This window comes from Equus caballus, chromosome 4, assembly GCF_041296265.1.
Source record: "Equus caballus isolate H_3958 breed thoroughbred chromosome 4, TB-T2T, whole genome shotgun sequence".
Taxonomy (NCBI): Eukaryota; Metazoa; Chordata; class Mammalia; order Perissodactyla; family Equidae; genus Equus; species Equus caballus.
In genome coordinates, this window is record NC_091687.1 from 64,406,005 (window position 1) to 64,432,870 (window position 26,866).

At 43.0% G+C, this 26,866-nt stretch overlaps 1 protein-coding gene across 2 annotated transcripts in view; it reads left to right on the forward strand.

Annotated features, from left to right (window-relative positions):
* Positions 1–26,866, forward strand: part of CHN2 (chimerin 2) — a 287,377-nt gene that overhangs the window by 164,622 nt on the left and 95,889 nt on the right. For both annotated transcript variants that reach the window (XM_023639441.2, XM_070264752.1), the window contains exons 4-6: positions 13,262–13,293; positions 17,354–17,467; positions 19,265–19,550. In XM_023639441.2, the coding sequence (XP_023495209.1) occupies positions 13,262–13,293; positions 17,354–17,467; positions 19,265–19,550 (432 nt within the window). The remainder of the gene's footprint in view (positions 1–13,261; positions 13,294–17,353; positions 17,468–19,264; positions 19,551–26,866) is intronic.

The following is a 26,866-nucleotide window of genomic DNA, read 5'->3' on the forward strand; positions in this document are numbered from 1 at the left end:
TTAGGCAATTTTTTAAAATAATAGAGAACAGGTTTCTGGATTTTATGGCATCATCGCCACGTAAAGACATCAATACTGGACCTGAAATCAGGGACTGGGTCTCAACCCTGCCTCGGCTGCTAGCCCTGGGTGGGACTGTGAGAAAATTAATTTAGTGCTCTGGACTACAGCTTTCTCATCTATAAGAAGGGGGCAAATATACGGATTCCACCTTCCCAGTGGAAGAATAAATAAAGCATTCTGAAGGCCATAAAGATCTCATCAGACAATGGGTTCTCAAAGAGGGTGATATTAACCCCAAGGGGGGGAATATTGGTTCTTGAAGGGGCCTGCAGAAAACCCTTACTCTTTAAATGTATAAAGCAAGATACACATATAGAACATAAACAGATATACAGTTTATCTGTGGTATTAAAATTTTGTTTGAGAGAAAAAAACGTGTGTAAAAAGGCTCCAAAGGAAGGTTATAATGCAAAAAAAGATCAAGAACATTTCATTAGACAATTTTTTTTAAAGATTGGCCCTGAGCTAACATCTATTGCCAATCTTCTTTTTTTTTTCTTCTTCTTCTTCTTCCCCCCAAAGCCCCCTAGTACATAGTTGTATATTCTCGTTGTGGGTCCCTCTAGTTCTGCTATGTGGGCTACTGCCTCAGCGTGGCTTGATGAGCGGTGCTAGGTCCACGCTCAGGATCCGAACTGGTGAAACGCTGGGCCACCGAAGAGGAGCGCACGAACTTGGCCACGGGGCCAGCTCCTCACTGGACAATTTTTAATTTCTACCATCTTCCAAGTTCTGTCCTCCTTTCTTTCTCTGTAGGTAGATTAATTTTATTCATCAATTTGAACACATACATTTGAATACTTACACTGAACACTTATATTTGAATACTCTTACATTTCTAGGAGAAGAGAGAAAAAAAATTCTGGGGAGAAGAATGAGAATGATGGACATTCTTTCCTTTTCCAAAGTACACATAGTCCCACTTAACCCAAATACCATTAAGCTTTGAAAGAATGAATTTGCTAACAAGAATGAGGAATTAAATGAGTGTCCTCGCCCAACCTTTTCTCCCTCTAGAAATTTCACAGCAACATTAATTTTCTCTTGATTTGATTCGATTCTATTGGGTACTTCAAGCTCTTTGAACCTAAAAAGTATGTGGAAAATTTAAAGAGAGTTCCAAGGAGAATAATGAAGATGAGTTAAGGATTGGAAAATAGGATCCATTAGAAAAGGTTAAAAGAACAAGGATTATTTAGTGTGAGGAAGAACAGGCAATCAGGTGGCACAGGGATGGCTTTTAATAGAGGAAAGCTTATTCTACAGAGAATATTCTCAGGTTATCATCTGCACTGAAGACCAAAGGAGGGGGAAAAGTGTATTTTGAAGCAAAAGGGAGATTAGATTAGATATGAAGGTAAAATTTATGTCCATGATTGAATCCTGGCTTTTGATTTTCCTTTATGTGATTTTTTTTTAAACAAGGCGCCTATTTGTAGGAAGCATCAGGAAGACTGACAGGTAGACCGATCATTTTGATTCTCCTGCTTCGGTGGGAGGCCAGCCAGTCAGCCTGGCCAATGTGGCCTCCATAGGATTTGGCTTGATGGGAGGAAAGAGTCATTTTACCTAGAGCTGTGGCTTCAGGATGCCAGAGGATGAGTACGAGGCCCAAGCCAAGAGAGTGCCAGGGCAGAGCCAGAGCAGTATACCTAATTGGGTTGTCCAAACAAGAAGGGCCTGAGGTGGGTGTTGGGAGCCAACATGTGGAGCCAAGGAATCATAGCGCCAGGGAAGACATAGAAAGAAAGGGTAAAATGAGCTGCTAGGAAGATGATCTGGGCCAACCACAGAGGCAAATGCTGCACCTGTGTAGGCTTTTGAGTGTTCTTGGAAGCCTACTGTGAGAGTGGATCAAAAGTCCTAGGAAGATGTTCGAAGCTTCCAGGAAGGTGTTCATTCTCCCTGTGTTTTGGAACTGCTGTCCAAAGTGATGGTCCCAGTCCTGGGTATGTGTCAGAATCTCCTGTGGAGCTTGGTAAACTTTACCACCACCCTGATTCCAGCCTGAATGGAAAGAAAAGCTGAACAAGGGTCACTGGAAGGGTCTGTGAAGAAGGACATCTCCAGGGATCCAGGAAGCAGGACTGATGCACCTCTGGGCAGTAGAGTGTGATGGTTAGGGGCCTAAGCTCCAGGATAATACAGCCTGATTTTACACTCTGCTTCTCTGTGCCTCAGTTCATCCTTTGGAAATGGGTGTGATAGATCTTACCTATTGGATAGTCACGAGGATTGAATGGGTTAAGATATGTAAAGAAAGTGCTTAGAAATATGCCTGGCACATAGAGAGTTCTTAATAGTTTAGCAATTATTATTATTGTTGTGGTTAGGCACTGCCATGCATATGAATCAACTCTAACAGTTTCTTCTCAACTTGCAAATTCCAGCAACAGAGCTTCTGAGTGGCTTATGTTGGTTCACATGTGCACCCCTTGTCTAGAGAATGTGCGGGACCTGGATTAGCAGAATCACTGACTTCAAGTCATAGTCGTTGCCCATGATCTTCAGTCTTTACTCTTCAGAGGTTCAGAAGACTGGAAAGGGAGCAAGTTTTGTCCTACAGCTTGGAGGCATAAAGCATCAAGATGTGAACCATCAGTGCTGCCAGTCTTTCCATGGAGGCCCCTTTTGAAATTTCAGTGAACCCAGAGAGGGGACATGGGGCCATTAGCAAAACTGTCTATCAAACCGTCTATTACTTCCATTGAATCTGAGCTGTGTACAAGATACATTGTTGAGTGCTGGGACAACAGAAGTGAAAAGACAAGAGCCCTTCCTTTAAGGAGCTCACATCTAGAGGTCATAAGGACCAACAGCCCTAATCTCGGTAAGATCATGGCCCTGACGCAGGCTTTTATAAAGTCAGAGGGAGCATAGGAAATAATAATTAAGGTAGTTTGAGGCAGCCAGGAAAGATTTTCCCTTGGCAGCATTTTATCTCTTATTTTTAAGATCAGTAAGATTTTGTCAAGTTAAGGCATAGATGGGTCGGAGAACAAGTATTAGAATTCCAGGCAGAGGAAATATCCTGACCAAAGAATGGCTGAAATATATGAATGCCAAGAGTGTGTTTCAGAAACTACAAGTTCTGACTTAGGAACATAAAAAATTGGAGAATGAGGCTGTGATGGGGCAAGAGTATGTGTGCTAAGGGCATATTCTGGATACACAAGCAAGGTCATGCTAGGAAGACCCAGTATACCATTCATTTATTCATTCAATAAATATTTATTGAGCACCTACTGTGTGCCAGCTCTGTTCCAGACTCTCGAGATATGCCAGTAAGCAAAACACAAAAATCTCTGCCCTCGTGTAGTTTCCATTTGAATGGGAGAGATTGACAAAAAGCACACAAGTAAAATCTATAGTATTTCAGATGATGAAAATGTGGTGGAAAAAAATAAACCAGAGAAGAGAGATGGGATATGCCAATGAGAGGAGGTGTCACTTTTAAGTCGGGTGGTCTGGGAAGGCCCCACTAAATTGAGTAGGTTTGAACATGTGGCAATGGGGAGCCAGAGAAGAATTTTGAGTAGAGAGCAACTTGATGAGATTTGCATTTTTTTACCTCAGTGTGAACGATAAATTGGAGGGTGATAAAAGTACAGAGAGGGAGACCTGTAAAAAGACAATTTCAGTCATCCCAGTGAGTAGATAGAGCCGTGAGCATAGAGAGAAAGAGACCATTTTAAGAGCAATTAGAAAATTGCATACAATGGACAGGACTTAGTGACAGACGGCAAGTGGGGTTAGGGGAGAGGAAGGAATCTGGGATGATAATTTCTAGTTTGGACACCGGGTAGATGATGCCCTTGCTCATCCCATTCACAAGGATGAGGAATAAAACAGACTGACCATCAATTGTGATGGACAGATCTTCCTGTAACAGTCAGCTGACCTAGGTCTCCAGAATGGGCACGTTGAGGGGTTCAGCAATTTGGAGATCAACCCACGTATTACAACAGATTCAGTGTTTCCACGAGTGCATCATCTCTGTTGTCACCTGGACAATTTCCCTTCCTCTTGGTGCAGGAGAAGATTGTGGGCTTTGGTGTCGATCAGACATTAGTTTGGATTTTGTCTCCACACCTCTGCACGATCTTCAGGCGATGTGGTCATGTGCGCCTTCCTCTCCTCATCTGCAGAATGAGAATGTCAGTCTCTACATGACTTGCCTGTTGGGAGAACAGACACACACACTGAAGGCGCCTGTTAAGTGTTGGCTCCTGCCCTGCTCCTCCTGGGCCCCGCCTTAGCAGGGTTCTGGGGCCAGGTCAGCAGCTCTGCACCTGGAGAAAACTAGAACCAGGAACCAAGGGCTGAATGTGCCAGGCATGGGTATTTGTATGAGTGTGTGTCTGGTGGCCGTTCTGTTACTTTTCAAATCCAAATATAAGTAATTTGGGCAATTCACTTTCCTCTTTTATGATGCTTATTTTGTATTGCCTATGTAATGGAACCTAGGAAATCAGGACATCACTGAGGTACTGGACAGCTATTCTGACAATGCTTCAGCTCCCAGGGAGTCCTCTGTGACCCGGGGGAGCCATGAGTGGTGGAAGTTTTGTGTCCAACCCAGTGATCAGGTCAGAGTTTCAAGGCAACATGCTGTGAGGTGTGGCATCTCGTAGCAGTGAGGGACTTAAACATTAGTTCATATGTTTGCATATCACAGTTGATTACTCTCAAGTAAGAACTTAAATTTTTTCTTCAGTGTTTTTTATATTTTAGATTGTTTACAGTTTTTCCAGGGTTCCCTTATTAATCTTATTGAGATTTGGGTCTGTTCCGTTTTTTGGGGGGTTTCCTCGTTTTATTGAGAAATAACTGACACGGCACTAAGTTTAAGGTGGACAGCATGATGGTTTGATTTACATATATTGTGAAATGATTGCTGCAATAGGTTCAGCTAACCCCATCTTCCCATGTAGACAGAATAAAAGGAAAAGAAAGAAGAAAAGAATAAAGGAAAAAAGCTTTTCTCCTTGTGATGAGAACTCAGAATTTACTCTTTTAACAATTTTCCCATACACCGTACAGCGGTGTTAGCTGCAGTCATCACACCGCACATTGCATCCTTAGTAGTTATTTATTAGTCTGTTCAGTTTTATATTTATCTGAGCTACTTCCATGAGTGGCTGGAGGTATTTCTGTCTTTTCTTAAAATCTGCTCTTATAAATTATCAGTATTTTCAAAAACGAATATTTCCCCTTTCCTTTTACTCCATTTTACTCTATGTATTTAAAGTATTTGTTGCTTGTTTGCATTTTGGTTCAAAAACTTTTTTTAAATAAGCTTCCTTGGGAATACTCAAGAGTCCAGAGTTCTTTTTTGAGGAAGTTTAGCCCTGAGGTAACATCTGCCACCAATCCTCCTCTTTTTGCTGAGGAAGACTGGCCCTGAGCTAACATCTGTGCCCATCTTCCTCTACTTTCTATGTGTGATGCCTACCACAGCATGGCTTGCCAAGTGGTGCCATGTCCGCACCCGGGATCTGAACCAGTGAACCCTGGGCCGCCGATGCGGAACGTGCACACTTAACTGCTGTGCCACTGGGCCAGCCCCCCAAAGTTCTTTTAATCTAAAGCGGAGTTTCTCAACTTCAGCGCTATGGACATTGTGGGTGGGATCATTCTTTGCTGTAGAGGGCTGTCCTTTGCATTGTAGGATGTTTACCAAGATCCGTGGACGGTACCCACCAGATGCTGGTGTCACCCTTCTGCCAGCCGTGACAATCAAAACTGTCTCCAGACATTGCCATATATCCTCTGGGGAACAAAACCACCTCCCCTCCCAGTTGAGAACTACTCCTCTAAGAAAAGTCTTTTACTTTTTATTTATTCTAATAAATTGTCACTGATTTTAAAAATCATAATTCTTGGGGGGAAAAAAGAAGACAGAGAACAAACCAATAATGGGAACTGCTTTGGTCCTGAGCACTCCTAACCTGATGTGTTGCGTACATCTATAAGTCAGCAGAATGTTCACCCCAGGTCACTAAAGTGCCCGGAGAAGTATTTACAGAACTTTGCAAAGTCATTGGTAACTTTTAAAAGAGGTTTATTACAGAAAGACTGGCCAGGAGATTTTTTATAATACATCCTAATCAAGACATGAAGGAATTCACCTCGTCAGCGCCCCATCAGAATTCTAAAAGCATTAAAGTAATGCCAGGAAAAAAAATAAGGCCTTAGATTCTAGGTGAAAAGAAATAGGAGGTTTAAAGTTTGCTCAGTTTTCATTCTGTACCATGCACTTTGGCTACTAGAATGTACATTTCAGGACTTGCATTTTATTTCTCTCCCTTTCAATAGAAATCCTTGATTTCTAATTAGAAGGGAATTATCCATATTTATTTTTTTCTGGATGAAGTTTCCGCAGTATCAACAAGATGAATCCCCCATCAAAAGCCTTTTCTCCCGCATTTGATCCATATCTCAGAAAATCCCGCAGTCTAGCTGCCCTGTGTAGGTTGCTAAATTGGGTTTTTAAATTATTTCTATTAAGTAAAAACTTAACATGCACCAGCTGCTGAGGGATTATAAAAGCTTTGTTTTTTCAATAATTGGAAACCTTGTTTATAGAGGACTCACAATATTCTTTAAATGTCTTTGTGTTGAATATAAAAGAACTTGTGTTTATCTAGGCAATGGTGATCTGACTATAAAGCAAACTCGTTTAAGGATTATGCTTCCTGTGTCTCACCATGCAGCTGTCACCCTACTGTTCTTTCAAGCTTTGCAAAATGCTGCGAACTCTTCCTTAAAATTAGAAGAAGAAACTGGACAATAAACCAGGTAGCTAGGAATACGTATAATTCTAAATTACAGAGAAATAGTTGAGGGACCCAAAATATCACCACCTTAGGAAAATTTATCCCAAGTTCTCATTATTAACTCACTGACAGACTCCAGTTCATTCCACAGAAATTTTAAGGTCTTCAGTTCTGGCAAAGAAAAATCAAGGACAATTCAGATAATCTAATGTTTAACAAAACTGTAGAATTTTGATAGCCAATGAAGGCATCAATGTTGTTTGGTATCTACTCTGGAGAAACTAGGAAGCACATTAGTTGAAGGCATGTGTGCTGGGTCCTAAGCCACTTACTAGCTCTGTGATTCAAGCTGGTTATTTAGTGGCTTTCTGTAAAATAACACCCCTCACTTACCTCATTGGGTTGTTTGGAGGCTTAAATGAGGTGAACCCCTCCAGACAGCTCCTGGCACAGAGTAGCCACTCACTAAATGTGAACATATTACCACAATGTTCCATGCCCCACAGTTTTTTTATGTGCATTATCTCATCTAATCTTTGAAACAATCTTATTAAAATAGTACATTTTTATAACTCCCGTTTTATTGAAAATTGAGAAAAATGAGAAGCAAAGAAGTTTATTAACCTACTCAGGGTCACATGGCAATTGAATTGGCAGCGGGGCTCTGCGGTCATCGTCTTTGCCTCATTCTGCAAGCATTTCATGAGCACACGTACCCTTTGCTCTCTGAACGCTCACTATCCGAATATTTGCTATAACAACTTGTGGAAAGTTTGAGCCAAAATCATTCTCCCAGTTAACAACCTGCTATACCAAGTTCTCGTGTATGTGACAGCTTCTCAAACTTTAATGTATATGTCATTCCCCTTAGAAATGCAAATTCTGCATTTCTAACAAGCTCCAAGGTAGTGCCAATGCTGCTGGTCCCCGGATCACACTTTGAGTAGCAGGGCTGCTGGAAGATGGAAGGAGGGCTGCTCTCATATCTCATTGCCCTCCTGACTGGCCTCATGTTTAAATGTATTGCACATTATATCCATAATTTCCCCCCATGTTTCCCCTGTGAGTTTAGCCCCTCAGTATTTTTTCAGGCTAGATACCTAGGGGCCCTACCAACTCAGGTCCGACTTAGAAAGTATCTTTTCAAATCTTTGGCAATATTATTTCATTGTTTATTTTTATTATAGTGAATGCTCATTGTAGAAGGGTAATGAAATTCCTCTTCCATTCAGCTGTGGACTGCACACAAACATACCTATCAATCACTCCACCAAGTGTGAAACAATTGTGTAATTGATGTTTAAATATTTTATATTATGTAGAAATTCTCATCAGCTTGTTATATAGTTATTTAAAAGCATTTTAGTAGTATTTGGGAAATTGATATTTTTGGATGCTCTAAGAATAAATTATTATTTTTTTCTGCTTAAAAATAATGGAATATAGGCTCTTTCTATTTGAAACTTTGCTACCACACACATTTTAAGGAATGGATTATATTCAAATAATGAGGGCCTGCATTCACTCTGTGCCAGACATTGGACAAAATCCTGGGAATATAATGATGATGAAGACAAAAATTGCTGCTTCGAAAAGCTCTCAGAGAAGTCAGAGAAGAAATGGGCAAGTAAATATTTAAAATATGGTAGGATGGTAAGCTTTCTAACAGAGATATATAAAAGGAGCTCTTAAAGCACAAAAAAGAATGGGCCTAACTTTTCCTCTATAAAGAAGAAGCCATTTTTGGATACTGGTGCTAGCTAAAATTCATTGAATCTCTCTGTGCTCCAGGCACTATTACAAGCATGTTACATGTATTTACTCATTTAATTATTACAGTAACTCAATGAGGCAGGTACTTTTATTATCATCCTCATTTTAAAGATAAGGAAGTGGAAGAACAGAGAGATTAGTACTTGCTTATGGATAGGAAACACAGATCTGGCCTCAAAGCCAGGCAGCCTGAGTCTAGGCCCGCCCTTTCAGCCATCACATGATCTACCTCTATTTTATTAAAAGAGAGTTCAGGACCTTAAAATAAGAACCTATGAAAAACGATGGACATATTGGAGAGGGTACATTATGGAACTGCAAGTAATTCAGTTTGATTGGAGCATAGGATGAGTATGGGGTGAAGGGGCCATTAGGTGGGAAGCCATAACATTTGCTTTGGCTGCACACATATAGGAACACAGTGCATGGATCGTGTGGACAGGACTAGAACCATCTTCGGTAGTCACAGTACTGGCAATAATTATATTTGAGATGTGACTCTAAGGTCATGAAATGGATTTTAACACATGCATTACTTGAGTGTGGTCCCTTTCCAGTCAGTCATCTTGTGAAGCTGTGCTGTTATTTCTACCAGGTGTCCATTGCTCAGAGCATGTTGGGAGTGTCTCTTCTATAATACCTTCAGAACAAGACACAGTGCAAATCATGTTATCTTAGGATCATGCCTCATTTTTGCCTCAAATGTGTTTCCTAGTTGGATCACTTACTCTATTTACTGAATTTGGCTCTGAATAACTTCTGCTTGTTTGCCAAAGCAACATCCACTCTCGAATCCATTCTCAAAAAACAACATGATGTTTCTATATACCACTGATTCTGAAACTTGAGTGTATGCTTCAATGTCATCTAGGGGGCTTGATTAGATAACACACTGCAATCCCGTCCCTGGTAATTCTGGTTCAGTGGGTCTGAGGTAAGAATCAGAAATCTGTAATCTTTACAAGTATCCTGAAGTTTCTGTTTTGAATGACCAGACCACACTTTGAGAAATGCAGCTGTAAGGATATCCAAGGGAAAGAGTTTAGAAAGCCTTAAGGCAGTTCCAAAAGAAGAATTCCAAAAGTGTTATGATCAATGGCATGTATTGCCCACCTTGGGGGACTATTCTCCTGTCAATGATGATTATTTAGAATAAAATGTTTAATTATATTATATAAAAGAATCAGCCACCACTCTGCATGGTCACACCAAATACACGTAATTCGCCTGTGCCTCTCGGAGGACGCCTCTCATGTGTTAGCCTGTTCGCTGGTCTCCTGCCTGGTATTCTGTAAAGAGAGGTATTCCTTTCTGAACCAGCGAGACCATTCAAGGATCCAGTCTTGGAGGATCCAGTAGTATGTCTACAAATTATTAGATATTTTTCTTTTCCTTAAAAAGCGTGGGCTTCATTCACTTCTTGGAATTGGAGCACTAAATCCCAAGGGCGGGCATTGCAGATACAATTTGTGTTAGTCATACCTGCAATGACCAGTTTCACCAAAGTGACGGGTTGTCCGACTCCAGCTGTTCTCTTAGGATCGTCCCAGTGGCAGGGAAGCTCCAGAACCAACCTTCCTTCGTGTTGGGATGTGTTACGTTTTTGTCCCTTCCTGAATCCACATGACCACCTAAATTAGCCCTCCATCTTTTGATCAAGTGCTTGATTTTAACAAACAATTCTCCGTGAGAATGCAAGAAGAACTTCTGAGCTGCCTTGCTTTTTCTTTATCAACTGTCCTCTGTCTCATTCACTGAGGAGAATCTCATACAATTGTAAACTGAAATTAAGTGCTACAGCTTAATAAAACAAATCCACATTTCACAGGCGGGTCCTGATTCCATCGGTGGCTGACATGAAGCCGCACCTGGGGACTGAGTCAGGCATCCTTAAGGCATTATTAGGTCACAGTGTTGGGGTTACTCATCGCTCTGGTCAAGTTCCTTGTCCCTAAGAGCCTGACACCCAGTCTACTGCATTTTGTCTGAATTTGAGGATTCAATATTATCCACCTTGAAAAAAATGTGGATGATCTATGATTTTTCTAGGGTCATTTAACTTAAATTAAGCTCTCGACTGGCTAAAAGCTTAGTGAAATGTGGAGAGAGAGACTATGTTTAGACTCCTGTGAGCAAAAAGTTTAGGAAAAGGAAGAGGTTATTTGTTTTTTCTATCCCAGCCACTCTCTCTCTCTTTAGCATTAACAAGGACAGCTATATTTTCTTTAAGAGCTACAGAGACAACAAAGAGACGAGAGACTGAATCAGATTGCTATCAAAACAGCCCCCAACCAATGGGAGCGGTAACTAGATGGACAACCACATCCTCTGTCTTCATTTTCTCTTACTGCCACCTTTCCTCTCCCTCTAGGTAGGGTAATCAAAAAAGAGAAATAAAAACAGGATGCCTAGTTAAATTTGAATTTCAGATAAATAAAGAATAATATTTAGTATACATTTTGTGCACTATTTGGGACCTATTCCCTGGCCCTGTTCCATGAGTGATCTGTCCCACACAGTTCAGTACTCTTGTTTTATTTTCTAGTTGGTTTTCATTTGTGGATTTGTCCCTCAATTGGATCAAACTGTCCCCTAGGCAGGATCTTATTTGGTATCCCACAAGGCACGATAAATGCTGACTTCCCTATTTGGGGGACTGTGTTAGAGTTCTCAAGTGTTCCTCCTGCTGCAATTGCAGAAGACTCCTTATACCCTGCCTCTCACCCCTGTGAGGTCCTTACTTGATAAGCAATGACAAGGCTGAGCACAGAGCCCTGAACATCATAAGCGTGCCATATATTTTTATGATTGATTGATGAACTGAAAGCAGTTTGCTGTCTTCTTAACAGTCAATTAAATTCAACATTCCTTAACTACTTACCTGTGTGCCAGGCGTTAGTAGTAGGCTCCATCTACCATGCTGGCCATCTGGGAAGTTAGATGAATCACTCTTCCCTTTTGGGGAGATAACAAGATAGAGGAAGGGAACGGGGTTGGGAGCCACACCCAGATTTTCAAATGTGTGTTATGGCAGTCAAAAAGATGGGAAAAAAATTGTCTTTGGATATAGGGAATCATTTCAAAATTTGGTATAATGACTCTCAAAGAATGGAGAGATATCTTGCCCATTATATACTGTCTACTTCCATCGGCCTTTTCTAGTTCTAAATTTCTTCTATGGCATATTGGTTTCGCAGTCACATATCTACGGTATCATAAAAGTAAGAAAGAACTCTGAAAGCCAATAGAATTATATAAATGACAAAATGTTCAAGTCATATTAAAAAGCTTTCCAGCATGTAGAGTAATGGTACACATCAGATAACAAGGTGCCTTTTTACACACTTTGTGCTTCTATTAATGAGATTATTTAGATCTTCCTTGGTAAATGACACTGAGCAGGCTCCAAACCTTGAAGATTAAGAGTTATGAATGCCCTGTCTTGGTTCAGTGCTTTTCAAGTATAAAATGCACAGAAGAGTGAACACATATTTAGAGGTGTCTTGATGATTAGTTTTATGCCAGCTAGGCTTGCTCAAGGCAGGCTTGCGATTGTGGTCCTCAGATCCCTGGCTCCCCCTCTCTGAACTTTTTCCTCTAGCCCATAGCTCCCTACTGCCCACATAGATCCCATGCATCCTTTGGAGGGTGGAGGTGGGCCAGGAATCTGCCCAGTACCTTGACGTCCCACCACTGTGCTTATCTGTGAGCCCTGCAGAGAAAACTGCCCATTTGACTGTAGACAGAATGACCGTAAGTGAAATAGCTGCCGGGCTCATATTCTACTCCAGTAAATCAACATAAACTTGCTGTCATGGCCATCAGTGAAAATCCATAACTTCATGTGGCTCTACTGTATTTTCAGTATCCCTGGAGTTAGACTAGAGGAACAAAAGCTGAACATGACAATTCATGTTAATTTCTCACCAACTCCAACACCATGAACATAAGGAAACGAAGTTCTTATGAAACTGGATTACCATACATTGGTGATAAAAATCCGATGTGATAACCCCAAGGCTCAAGCTGTGTGATTGAAAAATCTTTTCTGGAATGCTTGTGATTTTTAGTCAAGTCATGAATCTTGTCCTCTACATCTTGTGCCTCTGGGGTCAAGTGAATTTCAGCCCATTAGCCATTTGTTGAAACAAACATGAACGTTAGGTTACTGACTTTATCTGGAAAGAGAACAAATTAAACTTATTTTTTTAATCCAGGTGCAGTCCTAATTTTTGTTATATACATGATGAAACAATTAGATGAAGATTGAAATAAATGCTTATGTTTTATTCATGCTAAAAATATTCATTTTATCCTTCAGGATGAAGCTTTGCAATATCTTTGTAAGTTTCTTAACATTAAAATAAGCATCACTTTGTTTCCTTGGAAAATTCTTTTATTGGATGATTGAGTTTGGGTGGGGAGTGAACCTAATTATTAGAGAAATACGGTGATTCTATATAATTCCTACCTGAGATAGTGGAATGTGTTGGTTAACTCCAGAGTTTCATGGATCTCTGATTTGGGGAGTAAAAACTGTAATAAAATTACTACCAGGACTCTATCTGTGTTTATTTGAATAGCATTTTTATCTATCTGATTTGAATTCAAATGCATTATTAATATTTTTCTTCTTTTTAATATAGGTGGAAAACAGACCAAAATATTATGGAAGAGAGTATGTATTATGCTATTCTTTGTTTTAATAATGTAATAAGTAGTCACTTTGTATGTTATTTAAATATTAAAAATCTTCTAATATATGGGCTTCATCAAATGTCCATTGTGCAAGAGCTTCATAATAAGGATAAATGCAATCAGATCCCTTTGTATTGAATTTTCTTTATAAAACTCAGGGGCTTGGCTTCCGGTAACGTGGGAGGGAGAGTATCTCCCGCTACAGTTCTCTCCGCAAAAGCAGCCACTGAGTGCCTGGCCAGTATTTGAAACATAAGGCAGCATTTTCCACAATTGAGGCTCTATTCGTATTTTATTTCACTTTCTCCCTCGATAGTATATAAACATTTAGGGTGTCAAAGATGGTGAACTGTAGCTGAATTCCTTACTTTCATGCACCTCAGTAAATGCAACACTCAGGAAAGCCATCCCATTTCCCTGTAGTCTCATAAAACCAAAATGATAATTTCTCTGGACTTGGCTATATGAGCCAAATTGCCTCAATACCGTAATTATTATTTCCCCCCATTTTCGTCTTAATTTCAACTCTTGTTTTATTTCACTCTCTCAGAAACCTACGCAAAGCAAATATGTATTACCATAAACATCATTTGCAGTCTCGGGCTTTGGCGTGGAGAACAGCTTACAGAGGGCAGGCCGAGTAACCCCCAGCAGGGCAGATGCACAAATCGCTTTTCCTCCCACATCCAACCTGGAGGCGTTATGTTATGAGGCAAAGTCTCTTTCAAGTCCAATTTCTTCGCCTGTTCCCTTACCCATCAGAGCCTCATCTTCGTGATAAATGACCCTCTTATTTGTCCCAGCCCGGCAGCCATTTCCTAACTGCACCGGCTGCCTTTCTGAACCTTCCTACCCGGCCTTGGGAATTCAGCGGGGGCCTCTGGAAGACCTGTCTGGAGCGCCAGCCTCCTCTCTCATCCATCCCCATGTCCCTAACATCTAACTTCGTTGTAGTCTGACTTTTTTTTTCAATTTGATTTGTATTTTGCTCACAGAGAGCACAATTAATTAAAAAAAATTGAACAAAAACCTGTCATATACTTTTCCAATGGAACACTTTTGTACATGAATTCCAAAAGGAACTCAATTTATTGTGCATTTTCTTTTTTGCATAAAAATTTTGCTGAGTAACCTTCTAGTTCTCATTCTACAATCCCAAACCCACATAATATAGTGAGAGGAGACCAAGGAAATATTTTCTTAACCACAGAAAAGAAACATTTTGTATTTATAGGGAAATTAGCTTAGAAACATCAGATTCCATCCATGTTTCCTTTTCTTTTTTAACAATGAAAGACCTTTTGTTCCATTCGAAAGTAATATATGCTCTACCCAGGAAACATACATGCATATTTTTTTCTACAAGGAGTCATAAGAAACTGCTGACAATGGATAGCTTTAGGGAAAGAGAATTTTTACTTCTGTACTATTTACATTTTTAATTCTTTTGTGTCTTTTAACTTTTGAATTTTCCCAGTGTGCGTGGATATTACTTTTGTTCTTAAAAAGTTAACAAATTAATATTTGCTAATTTGGGAACATTAGAAAATAGAGGAATATAGAAGGTAGAAAAGACCCACAGCCCCACCATGAAAGAGGACATTGTTAACTTTTTCTCTTCATCTCTTTCCTTCCAGTCTCTGCACATGCTTTCTTTTTACAAAGTTGGGATCATGAGACATACACACCATGGATGTTTATAAATCCCTGCATAAACTATGAGCCACAGATTGGGTATTCAGATTGACAAAATTGTAACTTTCTTTTTTTGTTTTTTTTGTTTGTTTTGGGTTTTTTGTTTTTTTGGTGAGAAAGAATGTCCCTGAGCTAACATCTGTGCCAGTCTTCCTCTATTTTGTCTGTGGGATGCTGCCACAGCATGGCTTGAGGAGCAGTGTATAGGTCCACGCCTGGGATCCAAACCCATGAACTCCCGACTGCCAAAGCAGAGCCTGTAAACTTAACCACTATACCACCAGGCCAGCCCATAATTTCTTTTTCTGAACAATTAAATTTAACTTAGTTCTTGACACTCTATGTCTGCTGCTGGCCATCACTCAAACTTGTCAATTCAAGGGAGTTAAAACTTAGCCACTTTTGGGTTAATTGTCTGTTTGGGATATTTATCCTCCCCCAAGAGTGACCTGGGGCAGGGGTGTCAGGCCCTGTGCCCTCCTCTGTAGGTGCCTTGTCCTGCTGTGGTCACCTCCTGCCCTGCCCTGGCCCACAGTTGGGCTGCGCCCTGGACATCCCAGCCTCATAACTCTTGCGGCACCACCTTTGTCCTTTCTGACTCCAATGTGTGGGAAACTTTCTGATGCCCCCCATCCCTTCTATCCCCCACCATGCCCCTCCCACCACACACACACACACACATATACGCACACACCCACACTCTCACACACACACTCCCACTGGCTCGGTATCTGGTCTCTTTGCCTAGGCCATCCGTCCAGCCCTCTCTGGCCCCAGCTCATGCCACATAGGAGACTTCCCCAGAAGGCTCACAGGGTCCAGTGGCCACACTCCCAGTCAAATCCCCAAACACGCCTGCTCCAGCTCCAGGATTCCTATAAACGGATCCACCAGTTCCAGTCTCCGGGATCCCCATTAATGGGTGCACCAGTTCCAGTCCCATTCATGCTGTGTGGGGCCCACTTAGACTCACTGAGCCTGGGCTCTGGCAAAATCCGCCTCCTGTAAGAGCTGGGAACGCTGGTCTCTTTTTGGGCAGGAGCGTTGCTCTTACGTCACAGCCTCTAGAAAAGCGCTGCTCCAAGACCTCCAGGCACTGGCTCTCGAGACTTGAAACTGAAACTTGGGAGGCCAGAAAACCCCTTTCTCCCGAGCTCGCACTGCTTTAGAGTTTAGAGAGTCGATTGTGGAACTCTAAGCCACAGCTTCTTCTGCCTCACTCCCCTAGGACAAAATCTTCATCTTCAAAATATTATCCTGCTACATTTGTCCTCTAACTTAATCTTTGCATTCCTGAGGGGGGGAAAAAACGTGTTGTCTAGTGACTTCCCTCTCTCCCCTCCCCCTTCCAGGAAGGTAAAAGAAGAATTTTCCAGAAAATTTCTTCTCCAATTCCTTCCTCAAAGTTCTCCATGATTGTGTAATTCCAGAAAGAGGGTGTTGTTCCCTCTTCTAGGAACCTGGAGTCCCTCAGCACTGGCCTCACCCCCAACCCAGCTCCCACCTTCCGCTAAAACACAGATTGATCGAATCTCCAATAACAGAAGTGAGCAGGTGTCTTTGCTTAAAGGGAACAGGGAAAGGGGCCGGTGGCCTGCCCCCAACTCCTGCCTGCTCTCTTCTTCCCTGGAGTCACTGTCCACTCTCTAGGCCTCAGACATCCCCTCCAGAGCAAGGCAGTCGTCGTCCAAGCCTGTAACCCTCTGGATATACTGCATTTTCTACGTGCATGTGCATTACTTTTTAAATTGCAGAAAAAGAAATAACGTTATCTTTACAAAAGAAAAATAGGTGCATTTTTCAAACTTACCCCTAAGCAATTGCTCTCAAAATTTAAAGAAATGGAAGAATGTTGATTAGCGCTGGCTATTCTTTCCAGGGAATGAGCCTCGAAAATTAACACCACCTCACACCTGAAGGAATCAAGTTGATAATCAATAAGTGTTCATTTGCAATCAAGATAATACATAGTTGTCTGCCTTTGAGCAGAGAACTAAATTGGTAATTGCTCTTTTGTTATTCCCCATGGTTAAAAGAGGAGCCATCACCTGGCTTTTTGTTTCGACCTTGATTTTCAGCTTGCCAGCAAAGACAATAGCAAAAACCAGGTGGACTGGGTGTTCTTCGTTTTGTGTCGCCTAGTTGAATGCTTGTTATCTGTTTGGGTGCGTGCTGAGAGGTGAGGCCAGGTCCATCTTGAAGATGTACACTGGTCCCTCCCCTCTTCATCCAACTGGGGGCCTGTAGATTCTCGGTGGCCCCGCCATCTTTTTTTAGCCAGCTCTTTGTGGTCCATACTTTGTATGTGGCTTGTTCAGAACAAAGATGGTCTTGTCTTTCCTCAGATTTCATGGGATCATCTCCCGGGAGCAGGCAGATGAGCTTCTTGGAGGCGTGGAGGGTGCCTACATCCTTAGAGAAAGCCAGCGCCAGCCAGGATGCTACACGTTAGCTCTGAGGTGAGCTTGATTTCAGCTGTTGTTGCAATTGCCTGACAAGTGACTTGACTCATTTTTTCCCATGTTTTTATTGCAGTAAATATACATAACATAAAATTTGAACCGTTTTTAAATGTACAGCTCAGTGGCATTAAGTACCGTCTCAATGTTGTGCAACCATCTCCACTATCCATTTCCAGAACTTTTTCATCATTCCGAACAGAAACTCTGAACCCATTGAACAGCCCTTCCCCATTCCCCCTCCTCATTTTTATTTTCTCTCTGTTTACAAAGCACCAGCAGCCTATTAGAGGCTACACATTTCCTAGGCCACAGATGTTATCAGCGAGATGGATGCTGAGGCTCTGTTTATGTGTACACAGTACACACAGTACACACTGTACACACAGTATACACTGGAGAATTATCTGCAAAGTTAGTGCTCCCAAACCTGCCTGAAACACTGAGGGAGAGGGAGAGCTGAGGGAGAAGCGCCTCTGCCTCAGTTGGTCGCCTGCAGCCCTTGTCAAACATCTTCCCCTCACGTTGTGTGTGTGTGCCTGGACGGTTGTGCGGTTTGTCCAGGAGGTTCCCTCAGGGATCGTGTTGACTCAAGGAACTCCCAATGGTGGCCGTGATGCTCCATGCCAGCAAGCCATCAGAGCATAATTTTCACAAGGCTTTTACCCCAAAGTCACAAGTACTGGAAATCACAGCACCTGACGGGCATTGCGTTTACCGCACTTTCCTAACCTTGTGCAAACATTTTGTCATTTGATCCTCACAACAATCCTATAAGGCTCAGGGAAGATATCCAATTTCAGAATGGGATTGTCTTCCAGTAATTCATTTCGGGAACTCTTTGGAATTGGGAAGAACTTTCTCCATAGAAAGAATGGTATCAATGGAAGCATTTCCTAGGCCAGCCCACAAAGACGTGTTCAATGCACCATCTCAATATTGTGTCTGTAAAAAGATGCAAGATGCAACTGGGGGTGGCTAGCATATGTCTTAAATGATGCCTATGTGGAAGTACTTCAAAAGCTAGCAAGTGGTCTGGGGATGCAAAGTAGTTTTCTATCCTCCCAGCACCCCAGCAGCAGGAGCTGGCAGTCCCGGGGGGAAACCAAGCAAGGGCTGCGAGATATAGGACCAAGGCCAGGCAGGGATAGCCAGCGCTAAAGGGGGAGGACCCTATAGGTTAGAGTGCTGGGATCCTGGTGCTGGAGACTCAAGCAGGGAGCTTCGCACAGCTCCCCTCGTTTCCCTTCTGCTGGACTAACTGGGGTGGGAGGTATGAAGTGCTCTACTGGTAGTGGTCAAAGATGTAATAATAACGGGACATCAGGGCCAGTGGTGGTAGCTTCCTTTGCAGAGGGAATTGCCCAGTACAGGGGAGGGGGGTGGAGGGGCGTGGCTAGTTCCCATTAAGGAAGTTTATAAGTAAGATATTTGTAAATGAGACGCTACCCTCTGACTTTTACAAATGAGAACGATGAGGACCCAATGGCCTTAGTGATTTCTAGGATCAAATGACACCATATGACTGCCTGGCATTAATCCCACCTCTGCTTCTTCCCAGGGATGTAGCATCCAGCGGGTACTCAATCTCTTCAAGTCTCTGTTTCCTCAGCTGTCAATCAGGGATAATACTTGTACCTGTCTCAAAGGATCTCTAAGATAACTAAATGGGGAAAATCATGTTAAGTGCTTAGCCCCGTGCCTGGCATACAGTACATGCTCAAAAATCTTAGCTGCTGCTGGCATTCACTGGTCTTATTTCAACACTGTTGTGATCTCTCATTCTCTCGTGGACAGGTTTGGAAACCAGACCTTAAACTACAGGCTCTTCTACGATGGAAAACACTTTGTGGGAGAGAAGAGGTTTGAATCGATTCATGATCTGGTCACAGATGGCTTGATAACACTGTACATAGAAACAAAAGCTTCGGAATACATTTCCAAAATGACAACGAACCCCATTTATGAACACATTGGATATGCCACTTTACTGAGAGAAAAAGTATCCAGAAGGCTAAGCAGGTCTAAAAACGAGTCAAGGAAAACAAACGTCACAAATGAAGAACACACAGCGGTTGAAAAGGTAAGTTACGGGCTAATGGAAACAGTCTCTCTATTTGTAATCTATGCTGAAAAGCCGGGTGATCAATTACATATGTGATTTGACAAAATGTTGGAGGAGACCCACCCCCACCCAAAGAACTGTAGAATTTTAGTGCTAAAAGGGACCCTGGAAATCTTCCAGTTCAACCCCTTCATTTCACAGGTGAGGAAACAAGCTCAGAAATGTTTAGTGATTTGTCCAAACTTACAGTCAGAGCCAGGACTTCCACAAATAATCGTCTGTGAGTTTATTTGGAGTTTGAAAGAAAAGAAAAACGTCATTAATGTTTTACGATGGAAAAAGTCACGTGTTTTTAGTTGCCATTGGAGGTGTTACTGGCTCCATCTTTAAGTTCCACCCAGCTCGCCAAATACATGGTATGTGTATTTGCTTCTCTTGGGACCGGGTGACCATATGTGATCCGCGGGTCAGCCGTCTCTTGAAGGTGGTCTTACGGAGATAACAGACTTGACTGACAGAGATGGGAGCATTATCGGTGATGATGGCTATCTCCGGGAGGCTGGGAAAGACAGGCTGTCCTTTGCCCCAAAGGAAGAGTAATTATGCCTCACTGAGGATGAGAAGCTCCTAAGTGGGTGATGTTCAGGCTGGATGGGCCGTGGCAGGATGTGGCGGGGAAGATCTGATTTTCCTCTCCAGTAGATTGCTGTTTATTTGGAAGACACTGCCACAGTGTGCTAGCAGATTTTTTGGATGTGCCCCTTTAGGAACCATCTGTTTTGCCTGGTCCTATCTGTTTTCCACTGAAAGAAAGTGACAGTCAGCCACACCAGGCAGCCCCCACTGAGTCTGTGCTGAGCCCAGCTTCTAAGGCAAACTTAGACTGGGACCATGTAAATAAGCGGGCCACCGCTCCTTCTGGTGGCTGCTAATCCTTAATTAAACCGCAACGGTGCCCCCGCCTCCCCCTGTTGTCCAGGGTTAGCAGAAAGCACAGGAACCTCAGGTTGACTGACTGGGCTTCCGCTTTGGTGACAGGGATGCACCAGAGAACACTGAAATGGGAAGGAGGACAGAGGGGGACAGCACGCTCCTGTTGGCAGACAGGGGATGATCTTAATTGATTTGCTAATTGAGTTTTAGAGCCTCCGAGAACCTTCCCCAGAATCGCATCATTTGAGCAGCTGGCCCATGAAAAAATCATTTGCCATTTTCTTTTTATAACTCCAATGTCTCCAAAGCACCTGTTTGTTCCTTTACAAATAATTGATTTGGGAAATGGTGGGATTTCTGATTGTTTACATTTTAACAAAAGGGAGAGAGGACTTGAGTCCCGACTTTCGGAGTTCTTTCTGGTCCAGGCACAAGCCGTTTTCCTTAGTCTGTTTGCAAAATCTGTTCAAAAGTAATTTAGAATAGAAAATCTGGAAGCTGACCTTCCCGGCCGTGACAAATCAGAAGATGAATTGTAAAATAAATCTCTGAAGCCATGTTTATATTTCTGAATCAGAGAGTAGTGCCACCAAACAGGCAATCTGTTACAACTGCAGGCTGCACGCAGAACGTTTCCAGGAAAAGAAGGGAGTGGGAGGAGTGTCTCTTGGGTGTTTGGGATGAGAGTTTAAATCTCAGGTATTGGAATTGATGTTTCTAGATCCTTGTCCTCCCCCGAGAGGGAAGTCTGGTCACTAGAAACTGATATTTCTAGATGATATTCCCATAAGGAAACTTGCACAACAAAACATGCCCTTTATGGTAGATCACTTTGTATTTGTTTATTAAAGTTGAATTTTGGAGGAAATGAGTAATCAGATTAGTAATCACTTCGATGAGCTGCCCAGTACACTTATTTACCTTTTTCGAAAAAGGTAAATAAAGAAAATGTTGAAGGAAGAAGTCCAGACTCAGGGAAGGGTTTGATGGACAGGTGTCGCTGGTACAGATGGTCCTGGGCACTAACAATGCAATTTTTGGCTTCCCTAGGGGATACACTGCACCCTGGTCTGGTCACTTGCTAGGAGTCACTCATTTTGTTAGTAGGTTTGTTAAGTAACTTGGTACGAATCCATCCATTTCTCTCTGACCCGTATTCACAAGTGGAATTATTAAAAAGTCTCAGTCTTGCCAGAAATTCTATTTCCCTCAAGGGCAGGTCAGTGGCCTGTTGCCATGGAGGCAGTGACTAGAAAAGGGATGGTGGGAACTTGAATGGATTGACTGAGAAGTGCCTGAGGTACCTGTCTGCTTCAGTAATGGCCTAGCTTGAAGGTTTTAATGAGTGAAATGGGTAGGTTTCCCTATATTTCTCAAATCCAGACAGCCCAGCATTTCATTTTCCAGAGTACTTAAACTTCGTTCGCCCGTTTATTTTATTGATCATTTCCGAATGAATCCAGAGAGACTATGTTCCCTGCAAATCCAAGAATCTTAACAGTGTTAATTGGCAAAAAGATATTACCTACCCCATCAGAATGAGTGGTTTCCAGATTTATTTCCTGTCAAAGTGGTTAGCAGTGAACCTGATTTTAATAACCGTAGATGAGGTGGGGAGATGAGGAGGATGCAAAAAAAAAAAAAAAAAAAAATTGTGGTTGGTAGCAAATAGCGATCTATTTCCTTTCTGATTCTTTATTTAATTGGTTTTAAAAACATGATAATATATTAGGGCCACCGCTTGGTGCATTTAATTAAAACGGTCAGGCCCAATGTAATTTCTTTCATGAAATTTATTTCAGAATTTATTCCGTAGATGGATTTATCTGCTGACCTCCAAAACCAGCACTGTAAGAAACAGAAGAGTAGCAACAGGGTTTAATGCCGGTTCACACATTTGTGGTTCATAAACAGATTTCCCATTTGGGAAGTAATTTCCCATTTTATCCTCAGAACACCTTTGCCAGGTACGTAGGGCAGGAATCATTGTCCACCTTTTATTGAAAAAGTCACAATGGCAGGGTGACAGATCAAACCCAGGCTTCCCAAGCTCAGAGCTTCTTGAATCCGCAGAGCTGCTGGGCCTCATTCTGTTCTTATTGTCCTTATGGCTTTAGGCAAACACTGTTGGTTCCGACCATCCTAATCGAGCGATGCTAAGAATCGCTCGATATTTACATGATCTGTTTTTGAAAATACACTGCTTTTACTAGCTATAATAACTAAACTGTCTCGTAAAGGATACCATACCGAATCAAATATATGTGACAACAATGTTTTAAATAAACATTTAAATAAATTTGGCTTGCCAAATTAGCTTACATTTATGTTTTACTGGGGAAAAATCATCTGTACCCTTAATATAATAAAAGCACATTTAAGAATATTTTATTGAAAAAGTCACAATATCTTGCCTGTTCATTCATTTCTCTATTTTCTGTAATAGCAAAAGTTAGAAAACAACCTAAATGCCCACCAGTTGGAGACTGCTTAGGGGAATTATGGTGCCTCCATAAAGGCATGTCATGCAACCAGAAAAGAATGAGAATACTCAGATGATGTGGAAAGATTACCCGGAGTTATTAAATGAAAAAAGTAACGTGCAGTATAGTATGGTTTCATTTGGATAAACCAGAAAAAAAGATTTTACATATGTGTTTCCTTGCAAAGTCATACAACATGCCTTGAAGTGTACAAGAGCTGGAATCGTGGGTGCCTGTGGGGAAGGGTGGGGGTGTCTGCGAGGCCGCAGTGGGAAGGACACTCTTCTCTGTTACTGTTTCATACTCTGTGGATTTTGAACCATGATAAATGCAGTGTTCTATTAAAAAAATTATGCAGTAAAAAAGAATGCATTATGTCTTAAATTCACATATGTAAAAGCAAACTCTGAGTACAACATATTCTGTACTCAAGGTATCGCAGAGAGAGAGAGAGTCCAACCCTCCAGACCCACACTGTTTTTCTCATCCCTTCTTGCTGGCCCCCTTCCCCTCTTGACAGCTGTGTTTTTCTTTCATTTCTCCCTTGAATGGTTAATAAGAAGTCTCTGGTTAGCAGCCTTTTACTAAAGGTTGGGGGCTAGAAGAGGGTAATGATAGCATGGGAACAAAATCGTCAAATAAAGAGTGTGATGTGACTGTCCCTGGAAGTGTGTTGGCTGTTACCTCCTCCCTGGTGTTGCTCCCCACCCACCCATAGACCCTCAGCTGTGCCGCCTCATGGCCTTTCCCAGCCCACCCTCCATTTTCCGTGCCCCTCCAGCCCACCTTTCTAAGTCCCCAGATTTCTCTTGCTTTCCTACAGCAGCAAGGAAGCCCTCTTTGGATTCGACTTGCCTTACTGTAAAACCAGGAGAGTGACCTTTTCTGGACTGAAGAGCTTTGAGCCTGGTTAGGACATCCTCCTTTACAGATAAACTGCTTCAGAGAGGAATCGTCTTTCCCCTACCCCCGACCCTGCCCAACCCACCATTGTTTTTCTTTTTGCAATAATTTTCTTTACATCTACAGTGATCCTTTCATTGTTCATTTCACTGTTTCCACCATCTGAACCAGCTGGCCTGCCAGAGATCTTTGCCTCCTACTGATATTACATTTTCCCCCATTGTCCTGGAGCAAGAGGGAGTGGCCATGGTGGGAAAGACTCTCCATGGAAGCCTCAGCAGTGGGTTGAGCTCGTTCTCAGTGGTTCTCCCCATCTCATGATGGCACCTAATGGCTGGTGGCCCTTAGTGACTTTTCTCCTCAGTGTTGCTCTTGTTGTTGTTCTCATCTTGGAAACGTTCCAATTTGCTTTGTCTGCAGGATAAAGCTCAACTTCTTCAGCAGGACATGGGCAGCCGGTCGGAGCCTAGGCTCCCGGGAAGCAGAGTCTGCAACAGGGGCTTGGTGCATCGGTAATTTGGGAAGGCATTCCAGGAGCAGGAGGGAGAGGTCAGGAGATTGAACAGATGAGGAGAGAGGCCAGTAGAAATGCACGTTACTGAGTTGAGCACCTTCCGAGGAGCTATGTAGAATCGCTCGTAAGAGGAACTGAAGGAGGAAAGGGTGTTTATCTACCACCTCCTGTCCTTTGTTGGCTGAGGGGTGCTTGTGAGCTGTTAAGTCTCTCCACACCAGGTTGTCATGCAGAGTCAGGTGTGTCCTCCCCGGCCATCCCGGGCAGAAGGGGAGAGACACATGGTGAGAAGAGGTGCTGTCCGGCTGCCCTGAGAGAAAGGCAATGCCTCGGGGAGAAGGTGGGCCAGGGGGTGTGAGGGGCACTCAAGAAGTGACAGAAACACGCATCTCAGTCTGGCCCCGCTTTTCCCAGTCTGTATCCCACTGCTGGGCCTCGCTGACCTGTGGTCCACAGATGTGCTTGTGGCCCCCGCCTCCCCTCCCTCTGCGCCCACTGTCTGAAATGCCTTCCCCCTCTTGTGGTCTGTGGGTTCCTGTTCACCCTTTAGAGTCCAGCAAAGCCTCTTTAATAAACCTGCTGGGACTCACCCTCCCTCACACACTCCAAAGGAATTGCTCCCATCTCACAACTACTCGAGCATTTTGCATATAATCTTTACGATAATTCAGCATGCTGCATCTTAGACAATTGTTTAGATCAGTGATTCTCAAGGTGTGGCCCTCGGCGGTCAGCACCTTCAGCATCACCTGGGAGACTGGTGATTAGAAATGAACCTTCTCAGATCCCCCCAGTGCTCCTGGACCAGGAACTCTGGGGTGGCACCTGCCAGTCTGCATGTGAACAAGCCTCCAGATGGCTCCAGTTCACACCCAAGTTAGAGACCCCCTGGTTTGGGTGCCTTTCTCCTCCCCTAGAATTTGAGCAGTTGGAGGCCCAGGTCACTCCTCAGGTTACTTCCCAACTCTAAAGCCCAGCCCATGAAGGGCTCAGCAGGGTAAACACTATCGAATGAACAGCAGATGGATAACTTTAAAAATGGGACAGGTTACCTCACATCTCAGATACACCAAGATGGTGTGTCAGCATCTCCCGTGGCCTTCTTCCTCTGCAGGCTCCCTCCTCCCCTGGGCTAACATCTGACTCACTGTGGCATCATGGGAAGCAAGAGCCTAGAGGGGAGGGTCTTGGAGAGCATCTCGTGCAGTCCCTTTGTTTTACACAACAGGAAACTGAGGCACCCAGCTCATTAGTATGGAGTATTTCAAAGGCATCTAGAGGTCATGGAGGGTTAGATAGAAAAAAACGCTTTAAAGTAACCTGTGACTTAGAAGTTCTTTTAACGTTAGGATCTTTGAGGAACACAAGTTCTATCTACAGGACTCCTACAAGAATGATTGAAAAGTGAAAAAGGAATTCAGATTGCAGTCTGTCTAGAAGGTGAACCAGCAGTCAGGGCCCAGCAGGATGTGGAGGACACATTCACCGGGATTTTGAAGAGAATTTGACTAACAAGGGATCTTTCCCAGGGGCTGGCAATGGCAGAAGCCATGACCTCCCCAGGGCTGAAGGGACTAGCCGAAGGTACTGGGGTCACTGGAGTCTGATGAGAGCTAGAGTGGTGGCTCCCACAGGAGGGGATTCTGCAGAAGAGGGCCTCCCGTAGGAGGTGGACACCCACTGGAGAGGGGGCTTCCACAAGAAAGGGGCTCCTGCAGGAGGGGGCTCCCACTGAAGAGGAGCTCCCATAGGTAGGGGGGCTTGCATAAAAGGGGAGTTCCCATAGGAGAAGGGCCCCCACGGTCAAGCAGGGGTGCAGCCACTGAACTGCTGACACCCAAGAGGGAGGGGACAGGGGAAGAAATACCCCAACTTCTCTGTCCTCAAACCCTCTGATCTCTTGCCCAAACTTCTCGTGGGACAAACCCACCTGGGAGCCAGAGAACAAAGGAGCTGGGGACACAGTGCATAGCAGTTAGTCTCCCCACCACAGGTGAAAGCAGGACAGACAATGAATTTGGGAACAGGGCATGTGGCAGGGAATAACCAATGCAAGGAGTGAACAGAACAAAACCTGGGCAGAGCACTTTGGCTGCTCTCTGTGTTAGCATTGTGCTAATTACTGTGGAAAGTTCACCAGGTTCAGAAGCCATAATTGGCATCAATGGAAGAGGATGAGGTAGCCCTTTTCCTGGATGGGATCCACAACCGTGCCATTATGGAAAGGATCGTGGTCCTGGAGGGTGGAGAGGCCTTGTGACTTCATTAGGGAGAGTTGATTCCAACATCGCCCTTCAGCAAGCAGAGGTGCTGCATTCATTTGCCAAAGAGAAAGCCTGAATTGTTAATGTAGAAAGCATCGAGCTGCTGAAAAAGATATGTTCGTATAACAGGGTCTGGAAAACCTGAAGATTTGCTCCACAGGAGGTTGCCTGGAAATCATATGTGACTGACATAACCAGTCTTTTCTCAGGAGTCAAGGAAAAATGAAGATGAGCATA